This window comes from Neolamprologus multifasciatus, chromosome 9 (genome assembly GCF_963576455.1).
Source record: "Neolamprologus multifasciatus chromosome 9, fNeoMul1.2, whole genome shotgun sequence".
Lineage (NCBI taxonomy): Eukaryota > Metazoa > Chordata > Actinopteri > Cichliformes > Cichlidae > Neolamprologus > Neolamprologus multifasciatus.
This window is the reverse complement of record NC_140447.1, coordinates 29,590,228-29,612,055: the sequence shown is the minus strand read 5'-3', so window position 1 is coordinate 29,612,055 and position 21,828 is coordinate 29,590,228. Positions and strand designations below refer to the sequence as shown.

Sequence of the window (21,828 nt, the reverse complement as noted above, 5' to 3'; positions counted from 1 at the left end):
TAGTTTGAGCCTTGATTTCACTTCCTGTATTTCAGAGTAAAGACTGAAGTGACAGCCAACCTGATGTAGCAGCCAAGAAAGATTTAGTTTGTCTATGAACAGTGAACACCTGTGTGGATCAACGCGCTTGTTTTCAAAAGGTTTCTCCAGGCATGGAGAAGATCCAGGCCCCAGACATCCAGAGGCCCCAGAGTGTGAGAACCCAAGGAGGACCACTGGAGGGGCATCCGTGCCACCCTCATGGGAAGGGCTGAGGATCCCCAGACGAGGGGTCATCCAGCAGCCACAGAAGCCAGAAGGGGCTGCAGTAGCGTGCCCGCCAGCTCTGCCGGCAGCCAGCTGTGCCAGAGTAAACCTAAGGGTCCCTGCACTCCCCAGAAGAGGCCTGGACCCAGGCCCTGCTGAGCAGCCACCAGGAGTGATCTGATACATATCAGAGCACCCAGCCCCGGACACGGAGAACAACGAAGAACCACCTGAGGGCATCAACCACCCCATACCTCCCTCATGTGTAGTATTGCTGCGTGGAGCCCAGAGGGATGAATGAATGAATGAATCAAGGCTTTATTGGCCACATGCAGGTTGCCCCGCAGTGGAATAGAACCCCCCCCACCCCCCACCCCCAACTTACACACACAACATAGACATCACATGGGAATACAGGTCGGAGATCGGCAGCGTTACAGAAAAACACTGAAAAAGTACACAACAATGGGAAAGTAGAAGAGGAAAAAGAGACCTCTACTCATGCTGGGCTCCTATAGAGGTCAGCATGAGAACAGAAAACAAAAAAACTCCTCTGCACAGAGAGCACATAAATTTCCACAGTACAACATTATGGAACACGTGACAAGCCACAGGGTTGGGTAGGGGGTGAGGAGTAATCCGAAGGAAACACAGCAGTCATCCTCCCCTGCGCTATTATTCCAGCGTGGGCTCAGACCCGCCGTGTTCTCCAGGAGAGGACAAGCATCGAAGGCGTTTGGAAAGGGAGAGGGAATGAGTGAGTGCTTATTAGTGTTAGTGTCTGTGTGTCCAGAGTTCAGCTGAGACAGTGTCCTCCGCCCTATCAGGTTAAGTAAACAGTCTGCCAGCCAACCCAGGTGGCCTTGCATGGAGTGGGAAGAACAGTCAACACAGAGTCGTTATCAGGGTGTTTTGTTCGGCTCCAGCCTTGAGCCCACAGCTGGCGCCGAGGAGGTAGCCGCATTATGATGTTGATGTTGTTGATTTTTCTTTTATGCAAGCAGCTCAGGAGAATTTCAAAGCTGTTCTTTAACACTCCGACACTGGTCTCTCAATCACCCGTTGGAGAGCCTCCCCATGATGGTATCAAACTTCCGTTCCGTGGTGTTGTTATCCTTTTGCTCAGATAGCCGATTCTGAGAACTTACAACTGCAGCGAGCTGTTCTGCGATGTGATCCAACTTTTGCTCAAAGGTGTCATTTTGAGCAGGCCTCTCCTTGATATATGCTCGGAGGTGTTATTCTGAGTCTTCACGGCAGCTGTTAGTGTCTCCAAGGTCTTAACCATGCTGCTTTCAATGAGCCCGTTCTGAGAAGTCGCTCCTAGGGATTGATCTAATGCGGGTGCAGAGGCTGTATCAACTAATGTGATCTATTAGATGGTTTCTATATTGGCTAGAATTAAGATTATTTTTATTTCTCCAGTTCTTGAGGTTCTTGGCAGTGCATAGGGCAGTAAAAACGATGGCGTTATTTTGTGCCACTATTCTGAGCACACGTAGAAAAACATTTGCAGGTGCAAGTGTTGCATTTTGAGGAGAAATTTATTTTGAGCGAAGAAAAGCTGAAAGACCTTATACTGTAGTACCGTATGATCCCAACAGAGCACGTCGCTCTCAGACTGCAGTCATACTTTTGCTCATTAGTTTTGAAAACTAGAATGAGAGCAGAGCCTTCAGATATCAGGGCTCTCTCCTGTTGAACCAGCTTCCAGTTTGGATTTGGGAAACAGACTCTTCTCTCTGCTTTTTCTTCCCACCATCACAAAGTGTTTGCTCATAGGGGGTCGTCTGCTTGTTGAGGTTTTTATCTAATACTGCAGCGGTGCAAACTCAAATAGCTGATAACGAAGAGAGAAGAAATACTGATGCAGGCAATACCAACAAGATGGATCGGCTCGTGTGGCGTCAGATGGATTTTTTTTTCCTCAAAGGAAAACTGGCCTCAGTGATTCCTTGAAAGTCAGTGTTTGTGTTAAAAACAGTCACATACTGTGTATTTATTATGAAGCACAACTTCTACAGCTTGTTGACTTTCTATGACATCCTTAAATCAGTTTGATGTTTTATATGGATGGGGAGGAATTCACATGATCAGAAAGGAATAATTTATTCAGTTATCAAAGTAAAGAACAGCAAGTCTACAAGATGATCGAGGAAAACTAGAAACTAGACTCATTGTACAGAGCAGGTACTTCCTTAACAACAGTGCTCCATAGAGTAATGTATGCATTACTGAAGACAGTAATGCATATATCATGTTATGTTTGATTTTTCGTTTTTGCTCATACATAACAGTTAAATATTTAGGATGTTGTGTATGGTGTTATATTTGTACCACTATTCTGATCGCACGTAAAAAAAATTGAGCGCACGTAAAAACATTTTGCAGGTTCAAGTGTTGCATTTTGAGGAGAAATTTATTTTGAGCGAAGAAAAGCTGAATTTGAGTGAACAAAATTCATTGCTGCGTGCAAAAAATGTATTTCAGTGTTTGCTATTATCCACACACACACACAACAGCACCCCTTGTCGCTCAGTTTTTGCACTTGCGCTCGCTCGCAATGTGTTGCTCGCGCTCTCAACATTTCTGCCCGTGCACGCTCAACTCTTTCTGTACACCGTTATATTTGTGCCACAAAACCAGCCAATCACAGACTTGGATGCAAAAAAAATCGGATTGGCTGTTTTGGTCTCCAATCAGCTCGAAATGACAAAATGCAATATCCCAGAATCCATTTCATCCAAAACTCAAACGAAGCAGTGGCGAGGGAACACAGAGTGGCGGAGTTTGAAATATTACTCTTTCTGGGTCACAAAAAAAACTTTTAAGATATTTTCATGCGTGAATGTTTCTGTGTAAACTTCTAATATCTGCTCGATTTATCAAGACATCACATATTTGCACAAGTGCTCTGACGTTTTCAGAGATGCCTGTTACCCACCAGCTGACTGGGTGGTCACTCGGGTTAAACATAATATATAAGGCTGAACTGACAAAAAAAAATCACTTACTTCACCACAGGCAAAGAGCGCGAGCAACACATTGCGAGCAAGCGCAAATGCAAAAACTGAGCAAGAGGGGCTGCTGTTGTGTGTGTGTGTGTGGATAATAGCAAACACTGAAATACATTTTTTGCAAGCAGCAATGAATTTTGTTCACTCAAATTCAGCTTTTCTTCGCTCAAAGTAAATTTCTCCTCAAAATGCAACACTTGCACCTGCAATTGTTTTTTTATGTGCGCTCAGAATAGTGGCACAAAAATAACGCCATAGTTGTGGGGATAAAACCAAACCTACACTTGGACCCTGAAATGTGTGAAGATCTAAATATTTATCAAAGTCAGATTTATAATATGTGATGTATAACTGTGTTTTATGGGGAAAACAAAAACAAGGTTGAGTATGGAGAGAAACAACAGAGTAACAGAGACTAATGAAACATTGCACAGACATACAGAATCCCATTTTTAAAATACGTCACTCCTGTTAAAAGATGAGATATTATTAGAATACTTTCAAAAAGCTGAAAATCACGTTTACTTTGCAATAACAAACCTTGGAAACTTCTATTGTGATTAAGTGCTATATATAAAAGGAAATACATAAATACATTAATAAAAAATCATCTAAAATCAACTAATCAAACTCAGCCAGCACAATAAAATGCACTGAAATTGATAAAAAACTGAATTGATAAATTCTTATTTAGAGATCTCTTCAGTTCAGTGATGGTGGATTATAATCTCTTTTCAAATCATTCGAAAAAGAGGAAACTGTAGAACATGTTATATTACACTGTGAGAAGGTAACTGATCCAAAACCTCAGGAACATAAAAATGAAACTGGATCTTATTGATTTACTGCAAAAAGACTCAAGAAGTGAAAGTTATCAGGCCTTATTCCAGTTTTTAAAAGAGAGTAAATTGTTGCTGGTCGACGTTCCAGTTCACACTCCACACCAGATGGTGGCGGTAATTCACCATTTTCTTGTTTGACAACCACAAATACAATTTCTATGAAGAAGAAGAAGAAGAAGAAGAAGGGCGGAGTGAGGACGCTCCACGAGAGGACGTGTTTGCACAGAGAGCTGCTTTTTTATTCAAGGAGATTAAAGTAGTACCAACGTTTGGATCGATATCTGCATCGATCTGCCCACCCTTGTCTCCTGGATCGTAGCTGAGATCAGCGTGAACCACGTGGGTCTCTGCTCCCTGATCTGTTTCCTGTGTTTGGAAAGAGTTCCAGCTTCATCACGGAGTTTCTCTCGGTTTGTGGGCTCATCTAAAGGTAAGCACCGAGCTAACTTTACTGTGAGTTCAGTTCATGTTGAGTTTAGCTCCTGAATGAGGTCTTCTGCTGCTCTCATCGGTGTCTGTTCACAGTTTATTGTGAACACGTTGAGAGAAGAGTGAGAGAGTGTTTGGAGAAAAACACCAACTAATCATTAGCTCAGCATGCTGGGAGAATTTGGAGCAGAAAAGTCTTTTCATTGTCCCTGCAGCTGTTTTCCTGCATGCACCAAACCTCTACAGCCTCATTTCTATTTGAAGTGATAACAGGAAATGGATGAGAGCGATCTGCTGCAGTATCAGGGTCACAATAAACGTTATTGTCCAGCTGCTGTGGATGAACACATGAGAGGAAGTGAACTCCTACAAAGTCTCATTTTAATGAGTCTGGCTGCTGTAAAGTGATGCACAGGAAGATGTTAACAAAAACTAATGAAACAGAGATGAAAGTAAACAGTGTTCATATTTGAAAGCACAGAGAATAAAAATATATTGTGGTGGTTAATGTGCAGGAGAGTGTGAAGAATGTAATAATGTCTTCCTGTGTCAAACACAGCTGCAGTCAAAGCAGGAAGGAAAGCACTGAAACCACTGATCAAAGCTCATTAATCAAAGATCGCTGATCAATGGCCATGATTACCATTCACAAAGAGTTTTGGAGTCGCTGCAAGCGATCAGTGGTTGTTGATCAATGTTCATGAGAATTTGCATATTAATGCTCAATAACTGACCTCCCAGCCCATTGTTCCTTCAGTGGTGCTCGTTTCAGTCATTATGCAAATGTACTGTTGAAGATTGAGGAAAGCTGCAGTCGGCTGAGACTGAAGAAGTCACTTGGATGAGTGACGAAATGTTTCTCCCACAAAACGCTACGTCCAGATGAACAGAATCAAAGTTTGGGGAATGGTGGAGGTGGTGGGACTGGGGGGCTGAAGGTGTGGAAAGTGTTGGGTGGGGGAGTAACAGGTCTGTCCCTGTTTGTGGAAACCACAGGAGGAGCTGTTCAGGCTGTTGCTGGGTGTGAATTGTTGATGGAGTCTTTAAACTTGTAGTTGCTGTTTTCCAGACTGAAGCAGAGTCGTTAGCTGAAAACTGGTTTTAGAGGTTCATTCAGGACACCTTCTCAGGCTCTTACAGCCTTACCTGTATCATAACAAAGTGTATAAACCCCAATCCACCTTTAACATGGTCCTTCTCCCAAACCTTCAAATAGGACTTTCTGGCCCTGTCATAGTAAAGGGCTGCTTAGAATATTAGAGCCAATGTCACAAAGTTCCTCCTGAAGTATAAGTGAGTGAGAGAGTTTCCTCACTTTGCAGCACAACACGTCTCACAAGATTTCTACAAGCAATCAGAGTGAAATTTGTAGTTTGTGTTGTCAGATGAACATATGAGACACTTTGACTCTTCAGTGCAGTGTGGAGCCTAACAAAGATCTGTTTTGTGTCCCAGCTGATCAGCAGGAGGAGAAGAGTCTGACGGAGCAGCAGAGGAACATTTTCAGCCATCTGGACTCAGCTGAGTCACTACAGAGGAAACAATGAGCTCAACACAGAAGGTGAGGAAAATATCACAGTTTCACCAAATAATCAGTCACGTCTAAAACCCACACACACACACACACACACACACACACACATACATATATATATTAGAGATGGCACGATTCCACTTTTTTATGTCCAATACCGATATCATAAATTTGGATATCTGCCGATACCGATTTGAATCCGATATAGTGTGTTTTTTAATCAATAAAACGGTTTTTTAATATCTTGCTGCATTTTGTATAAGTTTATACTCAAGTTTAAATAAACAACAACACTAAAGCTATTCTGTTATACCTGTATGTAAAAAATACACTGCGCCCAAAATATTTCATAGTTCAGCAACACTGATCAATCTAATAAACGTAAACCTGCTCCATCCTCCCTATTCTGGTATTTTAAAGAGTACTTAGCAGAAATATCAAGCAACCTAACTAATAGGGATGCAAACTCCCAGCAAAAAAAAAATAGGGAACCACCCCCACCCTCCAGCTCATGATGCTTAATCGATGTAATCAAATTTAATTTGATGCAGGGGGAAAAATGCACAGAAAGAAATTATTTTTCAAGAATAATTAAATAGATTCAACATCTTTCTTCAACAGAATTGCAGACTGCACAGATGGTATCTTCCCAAAGGAAAAAGTAGTATAGCTTACTAGGGTATATTAGACTTAACAGTTACTATATACAGTAATGGACTTCTATGTATTTTACATCATATTAAAACTTTGGGTGTAAGAGTCAGATAATTATTTATTAAAAGCTCGACATTTTAAATGAGAATAAGAAAGAAAAGTATGTCTTTGTGCCCCCTTTTCCCTGTTCATGCCCTATCGGCCCCCCTGGCTAAACTTTGCTAGATCCGCCCCTGCACAGTTACCAGTCGTCAGCTACGTAGAAAACGATCCTGGTGTAGAAAGTAATATTAAATAAATTCTAACAACAGCTTATCAAGCTTAAACGTGCTGCAGTTGTTCAGCCGCTGGTTTCCTCTTTCTGGTGCAAAGTGGGCCAAAAACAAAGAAGAGAGACAGACTCGCGACAGAAAAGCCGATCAGCTGATCATTAAGCAGTTTCACGATTGAAGTAGCAGCAGGAGAGAGAGAGAGAGAGAGAGAGAGGCAGTCGCTCCATATATCTGTTGTTAAGCTTAACGTGGGAATGCTTTACAAACATTCAGAGATGAACTTACACACTTGCTTTACTTCTCTCTGGGAAAACTTCCTCGGAGATGAAATGCTAGTTTGCTAGCAAGGCTACAAATACACACAGCTGCTCTATCACGTGACCACACTGCTGCGACGTGCTACAGTTATGAGCCGAGTTACTCCGTGTAGCAAGTTTTGTGAGGTGCTTTTTTGATATTTAATGGATCGGATTACATTTTTTATTTCTCACCGATATCCGATCCAGTAATTTGGGTCAGTATCGGACCGATACCGATACGTAATATCGGATCGGTCCATCTCTTATATATATATATATATATATATATATATATATATATATATATATATATATATATATATATATATATATATATATATATATATATATATATATATATATATATATATATATATCACTGCCTCTGTTTGTATCTCTGTCACTGCAGGACCAGCATGGAGCGAGAAGTCAGCGCTCTCAGGAGGCTGACAAATCTCACAGAAGAAAGGGAGAGAAAAAATACACCTGTGACGAGTGTGGGATGGGTTTTACTGTGAAGGAGTCACTAAAACAGCATCAGGTCATCCACACTGGAGAGAAACAGTTCAGCTGTGATTTGTGTGGAAAGTCTTTTTCCTGGAAAAGTTCCCTAAGAACACACAAACTCATCCACAGTGGAGTTAAAGCGTACAGCTGTGATCAGTGTGGCAGAGCTTTTACTCAAAGTGGCCACTTACAGAATCATCTAGTTACCCACTCTGGAATTAAGGCATACAGCTGTGACATCTGTGAAAAAACCTTCAGTCGGATTGAGAGCAGAAATTTACACCTACGCATTCACACCAGACAAGATGTGTACTGCTGTGAACAGTGTGGCAAACAGTTTACAACAGGCCCACAGTTACGACAACATATGTTTACCCACACTGAGGAGAGACCTTATAAATGTGACCTATGCGAGAAGACTTTTAAAGCTCCACATCACCTGAGAGGACACCAACAGATCCACATCAGAAAGAGACTCTACAAGTGCAGTTACTGTGAGGTATGTATTTATATTTTTTTCTTGTCATTTTAGCCTGACTGTTTGGAACAACTCTGCTCATTAAACTGTGTTAGCATGTTAGCAATTCTACTGCATGAAAAAGCAGCTCTGAGTGATTATTCAGATTTTCATTTCAGTTATGATTTTTGTTTACGCAATAAAAGTGCTGAAAATTGATATGATGTTGTTACTTAATGTTAAGGCAGTTTCCTGATATATCATGATATTGTTATTATTTCTGCATAAATGGCCTTTTGTATACAGCGGTTCATTCCTCTGTCAGGAGTAAAAAAACACAAAAATAAGTACAAAACCAAACCATTCAGTAATCTTCTCTTATGGTTAACAAAGTTGTATCATTACCTAATGGAATTGTAGTATTGTAGCTGTAGTATCAATGCTTATTTATAACTTTAGTGCTTGTAGACAATAGTATTACTGCAATGTTACATTAGTAGTTTAGCGCTGTGTTGGTACCCTGCAAATATTAGCATAGTAGTTCTTTAATGTAAGTCAGATGTTACTGTAACATGAAATAAGTATTACTGTAGTATTATGGTGGTAGTATTGTAGTTATTGCAGCCCAGTAAACTGAGTGTGTTAACTGAAACAGTAAAATGTAATTGGACGTCTGCAGAGATGCTCTTTATTTCAGGAGACATTCAGGATAAAAATGTTGAAGGACTGACTTACACTGTCTTTGTGTCTTTGTTTAGAAGCAGAGCGACACAGATGGATCCAGTTCTCAACCCTGTCATCACTGTGGTGGTGGTAAAGAGTTTCGTTGTGACCTTTGTGGAAAAGCTTTCAGTCGAAAACACACCCTAAAAGTACATCAACGTAAACACACTGGAGACAAACTGAAATACTGCAAAGAATGTGGGAGAAGCTTCACCAGATCAGCAGATTTAAAAGAGCATGAACTGATTCACAGTGGGGTTAAAAAGCACGTCTGTGATCACTGTGGGTCATCCTTCATCAGTGCCAGTAACCTTAAAACACACAAACGAGTCCACACAGGAGAGAAACCATACAAGTGCAGACACTGTGACAAAAGCTTCTCACGATCAGGTAGTCGTAACAAGCATGAACGTACACACATGGAAGGAAACTACAGCTGTGACCAGTGTGACAAGAGCTTCAGGAATCTCAGTTCATACTCTGAACACAAACAATCCCACGTTACTAATAAACTGTTTCACTGTTACCAATGTGCCAAAACATTTACTAAATTATCTGCTCTGTGCAAACATCAGCGTGATCACTCAGGGCTGAAATCACTCCCATCACAGTGAATCTAAAGAGACAGAAAGATCCTCTTCTGGTTTGAGGGTCAGATTTAAAACCCTTGAGATCAGGCTCCACAGAGTTCAGATGTAAAAATGTGATGAGGCAGCTGTGAATGAACATGTTCCTCTAGTGTACTGAGAAAAATTAAACAGGTAATGAGTAAGATAACCATGTTAAACTGTGTTATAGACAGGGATGCACCTAGCTGCTACTCAGGTGCGCATGTGCGACAAAAATTACAAATATGTAGTGGCACTTATGTTACCAAGCGCCTTTGCATACTCGACCTGTATTCAACCTGACACGTGTTGCTGCAGCTTCTTTGGTGTTTCGCCACCACCTAAGAAACACCAACCGGAGCCAGAGCCGAAGAAAAGACTTTGTGGGATGCTTTCTGATGGATCTGTGGACATCACAAAAGTCGAGCAGGAAATCATTTACATTGTGTCTGTGTTCAGCAACGGTGACCGCACCGCGCAGGGATGGACTTGTGAGACTTCTTGAGGACACAGGCTTGGAGGACTGGACAACAAAGTTGGTCGCTACGTGCACAAGCGAGGCTGCTGTCAACGTGGGTATCTTCAATGGCGTTGTGCCATAACTCACTGCAGTTGGAGACTCCCTTGTGCACATGCTGTGTACAGCACACACACTGGGAGATTTCTTAAATTCAGTTGATCACAAGGATTCTTACTGTGAGACGTTAAATCACTGTTTGGTCGAGCTGCTGCAGTTTTATTTGCAAAAAAAAAAAGTGGAGCAAAAAAAAAAATGCTACACTGAAGAAGCTGCATGAAGAAAATGGGCTACATATGTGAAGCTACAAACTGATGAACTAGATTACTGGTAGAATGATGTATGAATGAAACATGGTTTGCCCTCTTATGCATATTGTATTAATGTATCATGACTTATTATGGCTCCTTTAAGTTAAAAACCACTCCTGCATGTTTTAGTAATAAAATCTTTCATCAGCTTCATAAATTGTAACACTGCTCATTTTAAGTGTTTTTCATTTAGTGCAACAGCTGGATATTAAACTCATAATCAACATAAGCAGCAAACATAATATAGCCATGAGATGTGATTTGAGAAGTATTTTGTATATTGTGTAGGAAAAGCTGCTCTGTACCGTAAAGCTGAGCATCAAAGTCAGTGTCCAGCCAGAGACGTCTACCTCAGATAAAAATGACATATTAGATATCAAATAACTGAAATGGCTGAAACTTTAATCCCAATGTAAAACAGAAAAAAGTTCCTCCATCCCTTTAACTGTGTTTTGTTCTGTACTGTGTCATAAATCTAGAGTGTGAACAAGAGTCTAATACATGAAAACACCCATTCAAAGGCATTGTGTAGTGCAGATTAGTGTGTGTTAGTCAGATGACTTCCAAACACAAATCTAAAGCAGGTTTTCCATCTATGAAAGTTCCTGTTCTGATGAGTCGAGAGACAAAATAATTTCAGCTGCTAGCTCAATTCCAGCTTCTCTGGCTTTGTTGTTTAAGTCTTTTCAAGTTTCTATCAGTGCAGTTTGGGAATATTGGAAAAAAATATTCGGTGACTGGAAAGAACCAGCGAGGAAAATCTGAGAATATCAGGAACAACGTGAGCGTTCAAAGCTGTCATAGAAAATGTTTTTAGTTTAAGGTCAAAAATATACATTAAAAAAATCTAAAGTAAACCATACTCATTAAACTCAACATATTATTACTGCTTTGAGAATTACATGGAAAAAGCACTAACAGATGAAATACTAATTCAAGATTAATGTAAAAATGTCAATATAAAGTTGATATTTCATGTAAAACTACATAGTACAGAATTAGTAAAAGTGCACGTTAAAATGAGATTTTGTTCGTGTTTATCTTGTTATGTTCACACATACTTGACTCGACTCGACTTGTAATTCCTTTATGATCACATTGTTCTAAAAATTCCCTAAAAAGCTTCCAGTTAATCCAAAATGCTGGAGTGAGAGTCCTGACAGCAGACACATCATCTTTCTACCTTGTTAGCTTGTCTTCACTGGCTCCATGTTAAATCTAGAATTGAATATAAAGTCCTGAATAATCAGGCCCCATCATTTCTTAAAGATCTTATACTGTAGTACCGTATGATCCCAACAGAGCACGTCGCTCTCAGACTGCAGTCGTACTTTTGCTTATTAGTTTTGAAAACTAGAATGAGAGGGGAGCCTTCAGATATCAGACCTCTCTCCTGTCGAACCAACTTCCAGTTTGGATTTGGGAAACAGACTCTTCTCTCTGCTTTTTCTTCCCACCATCACAAAGTGTTCGCTCATAGGGGGTCGTCTGCTTGTTGAGGTTTTTATCTAATACTGCATTGATGCAAACTCAAATAGCTGATAATGAAGAGAGAAGAAATACTGATGCAGGCAATACCAAAAGCATGGATCGGCTCGTGTGGCGTCAGATGGATTTTTTTTTTTCCTCAAAGGAAAACTGGCCTCAGTGATTCCTTGAAAGTCAGTGTTTGTGTTAAAAACTCTTAAAAACAGTCACATGCTGTGTATTTATTATGAAGCACAACTTCTACAGCTCGTTGACTTTCTATGACATTCTTAAATCAGTTTGATGTTTTATATGGATGGGGAGGAATTCACATGAGCAGAAAGGAATAATTTATTCAGTTATCAAAGTAAAGCACAGCAAGTCTACAAGATGATCGAGGAAAACTAGAAACTAGACTCATTGTACAGAGCAGGTTTTTACACCAGGGATGTCAACCTTATGGCTCACAGACCATATCTGGCCCACGATGCAATTACATCCGACCTGCAAGATAAATTCATATGTTAGTTATTAATGGCACATCGGTAAATGGGAGCCACATCTTCAGCCCTGCTGAGAATCCATGCTCATAGACTTTATTTTGATTGGTACACCATGCGGCCGAGATGGGAGTCTGCAGCCAATCACCTTCTCAGCAGAGCGCACAACACGCTGCAGTCTCTGTTTGTCCCTGATAGTGGCTCCAGCGTACCACACGGTGATGGAGGAGGTGAGGATGGACTTGATGATTGCAGTGTAGAATTGCATCATCGTCCGTGTTGGCAGGTTGAATTTCTTCAGCTGCCTCAGGAAGTACATCCTCTGCTGGGCTTTCTTAATGACGGAGGTGATGGTGGGCTCCCACTTCAGGTCCTGGGTGATGGTGGTACCCAGGAAGCGGAATGAGTCCACAGAGGTGATGAGGGTGTCAGTCAGGGTGACGGGGGGAGTGGGGCTGTGTGCTTCCTGAAGTCCACAATAATCTCCACTGTCTTCTGGGCATTCAGCACCAGGTTGTTGTGGCTGCACCAGGACACTAGACGTTCAACCTCCCTCCTGTAGGCAGACTCATCCCCGTCCGAGATGAGTCCAGTAACGGTGGTGTCATCTGCAAACGTGATTAGCTTGACAGACTGGTGGGTGGAGGTGCAGCAGTTGGTGTACAGGGAGAAGAGCAGAGGAGAAAGAACACAGCCCTGAGGGGAGCCGGTGCTGATGGTCCGGGAGTCCGAGACATTCTTTCCCAGCCTCACATGCTGCTTCCTGTCCGTCAGGAAGTCAGTGATCCACCGGCAGATGGGATCAGGCACATTCATCTGGGAAAGCTTGCCTTGGAGATGGTCTGGAAGGATGGTGTTGAAGGCAGAGCTCAAGTCCACAAACAGGATCCTGGCGTAGGTTCCTGGGGAGGTGGTGTGAAATCCTCCTTTGTGTGGGGTGAGGAGGGGGGTGTTGTAAGTGAAGTGTTTGATGGTGGTGATGGCTCTATGGAGGGGGGAGAGGTGGGGGAATGAGTGTTCAAAGTGTCTCTTTTGTTGGGGCTGTTGGAGGTGTGAAGGCTGCCTGATGGCTCGTCAAAACGGCAGAAAAAGTCGTTAAGGGTGTTGGCCAAGAGCAAGTCATCAGTGGAGTGGGGGGTTTTAGGCTTGTAGTTGGTGATATTCCTAAAACCTTTCCACACAGAGGCCGAGTCATTCTCGGAGATCTGCTTCTGCATCTTCTCAGAGTGCTGATGTTTAGCAATGTCCACTTCTTTAGTGAACCTGTACTTGGCCTCTCTGTAGCAGTCCCTGTCTCCGCTTCTGAATGCCTTTCTCTTTTCCAGCCACAGCTTTTTGAGTTTAGGAGTAAACCAGGGTTTGTCATTGTTATAACTCACCCTGGTGCATGATCGCATGATGCTGTCCTCACAGAAATGGATATAGGAGGTGACAGTGTCCGTAAACTCGCCCAAGCTGTTAGAAGCAGCCTTCATTGTGTCCCAGTCTGTAGACTCCAAACACGTGCGAAGCTCCTCCACAGCCTCGTTGCTCCACAGTTTTTTAGTCCTCACGACAGGTTTGGAGAGCTTCAGCCTCTGTCTGTACGCGGGGATCAGGTGGATCATGACGTGGTCAGAAAGTCCGAGTGAAGCGCGGGGCACCGCACGATAGGCCCCGCTGATCGTACTGTAACAGTGGTCTAATGTCCTCTCCTCTCTGGTCGGGCATTTAATATACTGCTTGTATTTGGGAAGCTCATGGCTCAAATTGGCTTGAGCCAGCTTGAGCGCGCAGTCCGGGATGTCCTCACAGAGCCACGACTCCGTAAAACATAAGACACAGGAGGAGGCAAAGTCTCTGTTCATGCTTCCCATCAGGGCGAGCTCATCCATCTTATTCCTGAGTGAGCGTACGTTGGAAAGGAAGATCCCAGGAAGAGCAGTTCGCAGTCCGCGTCTCCTCAGACGCACGAGTGCGCCGGCTCGCTTTCCTCTCCTTCGGCGTCTCACTTTCCTGATCAGAGTCTGCAGTAAATCTGCCGCAGATGCGACAAATATTGGAAGTAAATCCACAGGTGTTGTAGTCCTGTAGTTAAGAAGCTCTTCTCTGGTGTAAGAATATCCAGAGGAGTGCCCAGACACACAAGTTATGCACAAAAACAAAACAGAAGTAACGCACTGAAGCACCAGGGCATCCATACGCGGCGCCATCTTGGAAGACACAAAAATTAGAAAATTAGGATCTGAATACCTGTTTTTATTTTTTGGCCATTTTCCATTGTAGACAACAACGTTTCAAATTTATCCAGGCCTTAAAGTTCATGTGTTTAAGGCCTGGCAGTAGGAAATCAACAAAAATAAGGCTTTTATGGTGTAAAAAAGAAAAAATTGCTTTCTTGAAAAGACTAAATTTACAGGTTAGTAGAGGTGCAACAGATCACGGTTGTTCCCAAATCCGATCCCACGCCATGATTCGGTACGCACGTGATCCGAAGATTCAAAAAAGAAAAAAAAGGTATGTGTATGGTGCACGTGGTCAGTCTGTCAAGCAATAGTTATGGTCAGAGGAGGTTGCGGCATTTAAGCAGCCCTCTGCTGCCCAATCCAACCGGGCTAAAGCTATTACAAAAGCTATTGGGGTCTTTAGCTGCAGACGGGAGGCCGTATTCCGTTGTGCAAAACAAGGGGTTTAAACTGTGATGAACATGCTTGAGCCACGCTATTTCCCAACTACAAATGGGTGGACCTCCAGGGCAATGGAAAGCCCCGTGACCGCTCGTTATATAACAGCAGAGTGGTAGATACAAAGCCCGCACTGCCCTATAGATTACATTAGATTAGATGAAACTTTATTTATCCCTCGGGTGGGTTCCTCCGGGAAATCTAGTTCCCAGTAACACAGCACCGACAGAAGTTGCAGAATGTGAGCAGAAATATACCATATAGACACATATACACATATATAAATACAGAGAATACAAAAGGGATAAATAGAATAAATAGGAATAAGAATACAAGGGAACGGCACATTTCAAGTATTGTGAGTCTATTACACTGTTGGTTTGATGGCATGTGGGACAAAGGACTTTTTAAGTCTGCTGGTCCTTGACTATGGGAGAAGCAACCTCTCACTGAACAGACTCCTCTGGTTGTGTCATGGTTCTGGGTCGGTGACCCAGTGTTTTTGATTTTTGTACTCTTATTTTTGATATTATGAATTATGACAGTTTGTGTTTTGGTTTCCCAGTGTTTATTCTGTGCTCCCTCTGTTTTCCGTCGTCCCTGCCTGTGTATCCCCTCCAGTGTAGTCAGGTCTCTGTGTTAAGCCCGCGTCTCTGAGTCTGTGTCTTTGCGTGTGTGTTTCCTGTTTTATTTTGAAGTTCCGTGTCTGATCTCAGTGTGTTCAGTTACGCTTCCTTGTCTCGTCAGTCCTGATTTCCCCCAGCTGTGCTCTCCTTCTGTGTCTCATTCCCCTCGTTACTTCCCAGTGTATTTAAACCCTGTGTTTCTCTGAGTCAGTGTCGTGTCGTCCCTCTTGCTGTGTGGAGCTCCCTCTGAGTTTTAATTTGTTGTTTCCCCAGTTTAGTTTACGTTGTATGCCCGTTTTTCTGTGACCAGCAAATAAAGCTGTGGTTTTGAGTTAATCCCTTGAGTCTGAGTCCTGCACTTTGAGTCCTCATCTCCTGCCTGCCACACAGCGTTTCATGACAGGTTGTTTATGGCCGTGTGCAGAGGATGCAGAGGCTGCCCAGCATGGTCCATAATGTCCATATTGCACCTTAATTTGTTTTTATATAAGTGCGTGGAATGAGTCTTCAGTTGAATGTTTTTTAATAGGCAAAAAATACGATGGCGAGTCGAATTTTTTTTTTCTATTTTTGCTGATCCGAAAATTGATCCGATCCGTGACTTAAAACCATCAAACGATCCGAACCGTGAGATTTTTGATCCGTTGCACCAATAGTGATCACTGATTACTGATTAATTAATAATCCGCTCACAACGTCGTTTTCCATATTGTTAGTGAAAATATTGTCAAGTAAGGGGGCACAATGTGGTGTAATTCTGCTAGGCCTGGTTATTTTAGGATGTAAACTCAAACTGTACATAGTGTTTAGAAATTCGTTGGTCATTTTATGTTTGTTTTTTTTATTCAACAGGTCAATATTAAAATCACCACAGATAAACATAACTTTTTGATTTGTTTTAGAGAATATTTCTTCTATGAAGTCATTAAATACTTGAATACTAGAGAAAGGTGTTCTATATATACAGCTAGTTATTACATTTTCTCTCTTTCCTTATAAATTTCAATTGTTATACCATCTAACAAATTATCAATCGCAGTTGTCATACTTTCTACCACCTTGTAATTTATGTTTTTATCCACATGCACAGCTACTCCCCCTCCACTTTTGTTCCTTCTATTTACAAAATTCACATCATATCCCTCCAGTCCAAAGTCCAGTCCTTTCTCCGCATTGATCCATGTTTCAGAAATGGCAATAATTCCAAATGGATTTGTCAACTCATTTAGATATTCCTTCATATTGTTGAAGTTGGCATACAAACTTCTGCTATTAAAATGGATTATTGATAATTTATTTTCCATGTTGATGGTGTGTTTAAACTGTTCATCAGTGAAATAGCAGCAGTTATTGCTGATGTTATATTTTCCGGGTCTATATCCTTTTCTAAGTCTAGAACATTATGGTCTGTGTATCGAAATGTTCTCAGTTCCAGATTATGATAAACAGAATTCCAATGAGTTATATTGATATTGTTGCCAGATGCAGATGAAGCTCTTTTAGACTGTGCCATGTGTTGTGTTGTGTGTCACGTCACATGTGTATTCATACCTCCAGTGTAAGTTGAACCTCAGTATTTGTCCAGCTCCTCCATATTTCTGTTGACCAACACTTTGGCTTGTTCCGGTGTTCCATTGAGTTTAATGAATACTTTGCAGTTGGTGGTCCATGTATTCTGAATTTTTCCCTGTTTCTTCAAGTAATGTGTTTCCTGGCGATGTCCGCATTTCTTTTTATCAGATGTTCATTCATGAAGACATCGGCTCCTTTCAGTTTCTTTCCTTGTTTTAACAGTGCTGTTTTGTGTTTTCTGTTTGCAAATCTCACAATGATGGCTGGTTTGTCACTGTCATTTTTTCGGGGTAGAGGTTGGCAAGCCTCAATATTGTTATAATCCACTTCCACACATTTGGACCGTAGACAGGTAACCACTTGAAGCTCCGTGGAGTTGACATCTTCCTCTCCTGGCCCTCCTACATTGTCAGCTGCGCCCACCCCCCGGGCGTTTGACCGGGGTTTGATGTGAAGCCCCGTGATGATGACATCGTTCATTCGGGTGTACTGCTCCAAATCCGCCACTCTGTTCTCCAGGTATGCCAGCCGCCGATCCTTCTCGGCGTTCTGTATGCGGAGAGCCTTAACTTCCTCGACCAGGTCCAGGATGGCTTTCTGCTGCAGTTTGACAGCAGAAATCTCCTCTGTCATAAACTCCAGCGACTTCTTAATATCGTCGCCTTCCTCAGCTGACAGAACTTTTTTCGGGCCCATGCTGAGAGACGCTCTTCTAGCGTCTTTGCTCCATCAAAGCCATCAGAGGCAGATTCCAGTGTAAACGCTGTTCCCACATGGAAAACTGGACTGATCCACCTCCTGCTGTCAGACCTGCAGGGTTTAGGCCTGTGGTGTCCTCTTCTGTCTTATACTGAACACAAACTATTTTTTTGGACTGGCACAAATAATTTGTGTGCCTTCTTATTTGATGCACAACACCTGTTTGTTCTGTAAATACATTTAAATTGTTATATAAAAACACCTGAGGCATTGGCTGCATTTTTAAGCGAATAGTACCAGATAACTGTTGTTTGCAAAACATGTGCAGAATCTTTAGAAATGTACAATTTCTATTTGCATTTCAAGTTATGAAAAGGATTCTTCAAACATTTTTATGGGTTTTACAGTAAAAAATATAACTTTTTTCTACTCTGAGTTTGAATTTTTGCTTGAACTTAGATAAATTGTGCTAATATATTATGCCGAAATGAAAAGAATAACTCAAATTTCAGATATTTGAGGTTGTGCTGAAAAGATTATACCAAACAAGGCGAGATTAACTTTTTTTAAAGATGAAATATAGAGGTAAAATCAAAAGTAGTCAAAAACTGCAAATTATACCCTGGACCCCAGAGGGTTCAGCAATTACTTTGATGTTCCTCCACAGAAATGTCAGAAGTAGTTTCAACTGCAAAAGAAGCACATATTCTCTGAAAAGTGGTTGCAGGAGGTGAGCTGGCTTCAAACAAATGATTTTCATGGCATATTCTGCACCACATCTCTGGGCGATCAAAGAGAAGAGGAAATATTACACTGTGAGAAGGCGACTGATCCAAAACATAAACATAAAACTGAAACTGGATCTTATTGCTTTACTGCAAAAGGACTCAAGAAGTGAAAGTTGTCAGGCCTTATTCCAGTTTTTAAAACACAGTAAATTGTTTGTGTGCATTTGAGGGTCGACGTGCCAGTTCACACTCCACACCAGTTGGTGGCGGTAAAGCACAATTTTTGTTGTTTGACAACCGCCAATAAACAATGTAAAGAAGACGAAGCGCCTTCCGGAATGACAGACGGAGCTATTTTTCATCCAAAGCAAGTAAAAGAGTGAATTTGGATGATAAAACAAACTAAACCAACATTTGGATCGATATCTGCATCGATCTGCCCACCCTTGTCTCCTGGATCGTAGCTGAGATCAGCGTGAACCACGTGGGTCTCTGCTCCCTGATCTGTTTCCTGTGTTTGGAAAGAGTTCCAGCTTCATCACGGAGTTTCTCTCGGTTTGTGGGCTCATCTAAAGGTAAGCACCGAGCTAACTTTACTGTGAGTTCAGTTCATGTTGAGTTTAGCTCCTGAATGAGGTCTTCTGCTGCTCTCCTCGGTGTCTGTTCACAGTTTATTGTGAACACGTTGAGAGAAGAGTGAGAGAGTGTTTGGAGAAAAACACCAACTAATCATTAGCTCAGCATGCTGGGAGAAGTTGGAGCAGAAAAGTCTTTTCATTGTCCCTGCAGCTGTTTTTCTGCATGCACCAAACCTCTACAGCCTCATTTCTATTTGAAGTGATAACAGGAAATGGATGAGAGCGATCTGCTGCAGTATCAGGGTCACAATAAACTTTATTGTCCAGCTGCTGTGGATGAACACATGAGAGGAAGTGAACTCCTACAAAGTGTCATTTTAATGAGTGTGGCTGCTGTAAAGTGATGCACAGGAAGATGTTAACAAAAACTAATGAAACAGAGATGAAAGTAAACAGTGTTCATATTTGAAAGCACAGAGAATAAAAATATATTGTGGTGGTTAATGTGCAGCTCTTGGTGATTTGGGAGAATCATGTTTTTAATCATGTTGTGGATTGAATGTTGGGTTTTATTTCATCTACAGAAGTTTTTCCCACCTGTGATCATTCAGATTGATTTGTTGGGTTGACTTGAATCATGTGAAGGTTTAAAGCTGCACTTCCCCCAAAAAGAATAAAGTATAATCGTGAAGAATGTAAAAGTGTCTTCCTGTGTCAAACACAGCTGCAGTCAAAGCAGGAAGGAAAGCACTGAAACCACTGATCAATGACCACGAGTACTGTGGGAAATATAAATGTTGTAATTTTAAATAAGTGCCATATTAATCAAGAGGTTATAGAAGGTTTAAACTGGAAGACATTTAAAGTAGTGTTTTGCTTGAAACTGCATACGTGCCTGTGCAGATTAGAACAGGATGTACTCAGGTTGTGTCATATACGATCATGGGGCCTCACAACGAGAAACAGGAAACAGATGGAGGTGAGAGAGTGTCGAAACCGTTAGTGAGGAACAAACATCAATAATATAAAAGGAGTTGCAGACAACTGCCACGCATGTTATGTTTTCTGCTTACGCATGAAGGGGTGTGAACCCTGACATATAAAACTGTATATGTGCTTCCTCTTTGAGATCTACTGGACTACGCTGAGGGTGGTGTCGTGTACATCTCCCACATATGTGCTTAATAAATATTTGTTGTTGACTGGACAAGATCTGAGTAATGTTTCTTTGTTCTCAGACCAACATCAAAGAATCGGGACAGTACCGTTCAGAGAGAGTTGGGGAATGGCTGCACAGAATCAAACTTTTAGGAATGGTGGGACTGGGGGGCTGAAGGAGTTGAAAGTGTGGGGTGGGGGAGTAACAGGTCTGTCCCTGTTTGTGGAAACCACAGGAGGAGCTGTTCAGGCTGTTGCTGGGTGTGAATTGTTGACGGAGTCTTTGAACTTGTAGTTGCTGTTTTCCAGACTGAAGCAGAGTCGTTAGCTGAAAACTGGTTTTAGAGGTTCATTCAGGACACCTTCTCAGGCTCTTACAGCCTTACCTGTATCATAACAAAGTGTATAAACCCCAATCCACCTTTAACATGGTCCTTCTCCCAAACCTTCAAATAGGACTTTCTGGCCCTGTCATAGTAAAGGGCTGCTTAGAATATTAGAGCCAATGTCACAAAGTTCCTCCTGAAGTATAAGTGAGTGAGAGAGTTTCCTCACTTTGCAGCACAACACGTCTCACAAGATTTCTACAAGCAATCAGAGTGAAATTTGTACTTTGTGTTGTCAGATGAACATATGAGACACTCTGACTCTTCAGTGCAGTGTGGAGCCTAACAAAGATCTGTTTTGTGTCCCAGCTGATCAGCAGGAGGAGAAGAGTCTGACGGAGCAGCAGAGGAACATTTTCAGCCATCTGGACTCAGCTGAGTCACTACAGAGGAAACAATGAGCTCAACACAGAAGGTGAGGAAAATATCACAGTTTCACCAAATAATCAGTCACATCTAAAACTCTCATACTCACAACCTGTTATATCACTGTGTTGTATATTACTGTATACTATGTATTTTTAAATTATGTTTACAAACACAAAGTAGTCACAAGCAATTATCCTTCTTTATTATTAGTAGTAGTATTATCAATTCAATTTTCAATTCAATTGTCCTGTTGGTATGAAGGTGGAACTCAGTGAATGAATGTCAGCATCATGAGCTTCAGTTTAAATGAATCTCTGCTACACTTGATGTAATCTAACTCTGACATGAGCACCACAGTCACTGTGCACCAGTCACACACTGTTCTTTACTTTAAATCCATCACAGTTCAGCAAACTAACCTGTTTATCCTGCACTAACCTGCAGAGGATCTTCATGCAGTCTTTAAATAACACAGTTAATCTGCCTCAGATTGTTTTGCAGCATCTTTCACAACCTGAAAAAACAAAATGTGGACACATGAGGACTTATAGTGGCTTGCAAAAGTATTCGACCCCCTTGAACTTTTCCACATTTTGTCACATTACAGCCACAAACATGACTCAATTTCATTGGAATACCACGTGAAAGACCAACACAAAGTGGTGT

General features: G+C 41.7%; 3 protein-coding genes across 6 annotated transcripts in view; 2 read left to right on the top strand and 1 right to left on the bottom strand.

Annotated features, from left to right (window-relative positions):
* The first annotated feature begins 4,278 nt into the window (after nucleotides 1-4,278).
* LOC146511795 (uncharacterized) overlaps nucleotides 4,279-21,828 on the top strand; it is a 63,279-nt gene continuing 45,729 nt past the window's right edge. For 2 of the 3 annotated variants that reach the window (XM_085171884.1, XM_085171882.1), the window contains exons 1-2: nucleotides 4,279-6,095; nucleotides 7,703-8,299. In XM_085171884.1, the coding sequence (XP_085028010.1) occupies nucleotides 6,078-6,095; nucleotides 7,703-8,299 (615 nt within the window). In that variant the 5' untranslated portion in view covers nucleotides 4,279-6,077. The remainder of the gene's footprint in view (nucleotides 6,096-7,702; nucleotides 8,300-21,828) is intronic. The other variant, XM_085171883.1, reaches the window with a different exon arrangement.
* On the bottom strand, nucleotides 12,816-14,129 carry LOC146511797 (uncharacterized). The gene is made up of 3 exons (XM_085173546.1): nucleotides 13,267-14,129; nucleotides 13,137-13,225; nucleotides 12,816-13,016 (listed from the first exon to the last, which is right to left on the bottom strand). Exons 1-3 carry the CDS (start codon nucleotides 13,988-13,990, stop codon nucleotides 12,816-12,818), a joined length of 1,014 nt encoding a protein of 337 aa, XP_085029672.1. The 5' UTR covers nucleotides 13,991-14,129.
* Nucleotides 21,044-21,828, top strand: part of LOC146511796 (uncharacterized) — a 32,878-nt gene continuing 32,093 nt past the window's right edge. The window contains exon 1 of one of the 2 annotated variants that reach the window (XM_085171935.1): nucleotides 21,044-21,208. In XM_085171935.1, the coding sequence (XP_085028061.1) occupies nucleotides 21,191-21,208 (18 nt within the window). In that variant the 5' untranslated portion in view covers nucleotides 21,044-21,190. The remainder of the gene's footprint in view (nucleotides 21,209-21,828) is intronic. The other variant, XM_085171934.1, reaches the window with a different exon arrangement.

Bases quoted from the DNA above. Each gene is read 5' to 3' on its own strand.
- LOC146511797 (XM_085173546.1), bottom strand. From the start codon at position 13,990: ATGATCCACCTGATCCCCGCGTACAGACAGAGGCTGAAGCTCTCCAAA. The intron at 13,226-13,266 runs GTTTGTGGACTT...CCATCCTTCCAG, and splicing joins GGAACCTACGCCAGGATCCT to ACCATCTCCAAGGCAAGCTT. The intron at 13,017-13,136 runs GTGAGGCTGGGA...TCCACCCACCAG, and splicing joins TGACGGACAGGAAGCAGCAT to TCTGTCAAGCTAATCACGTT.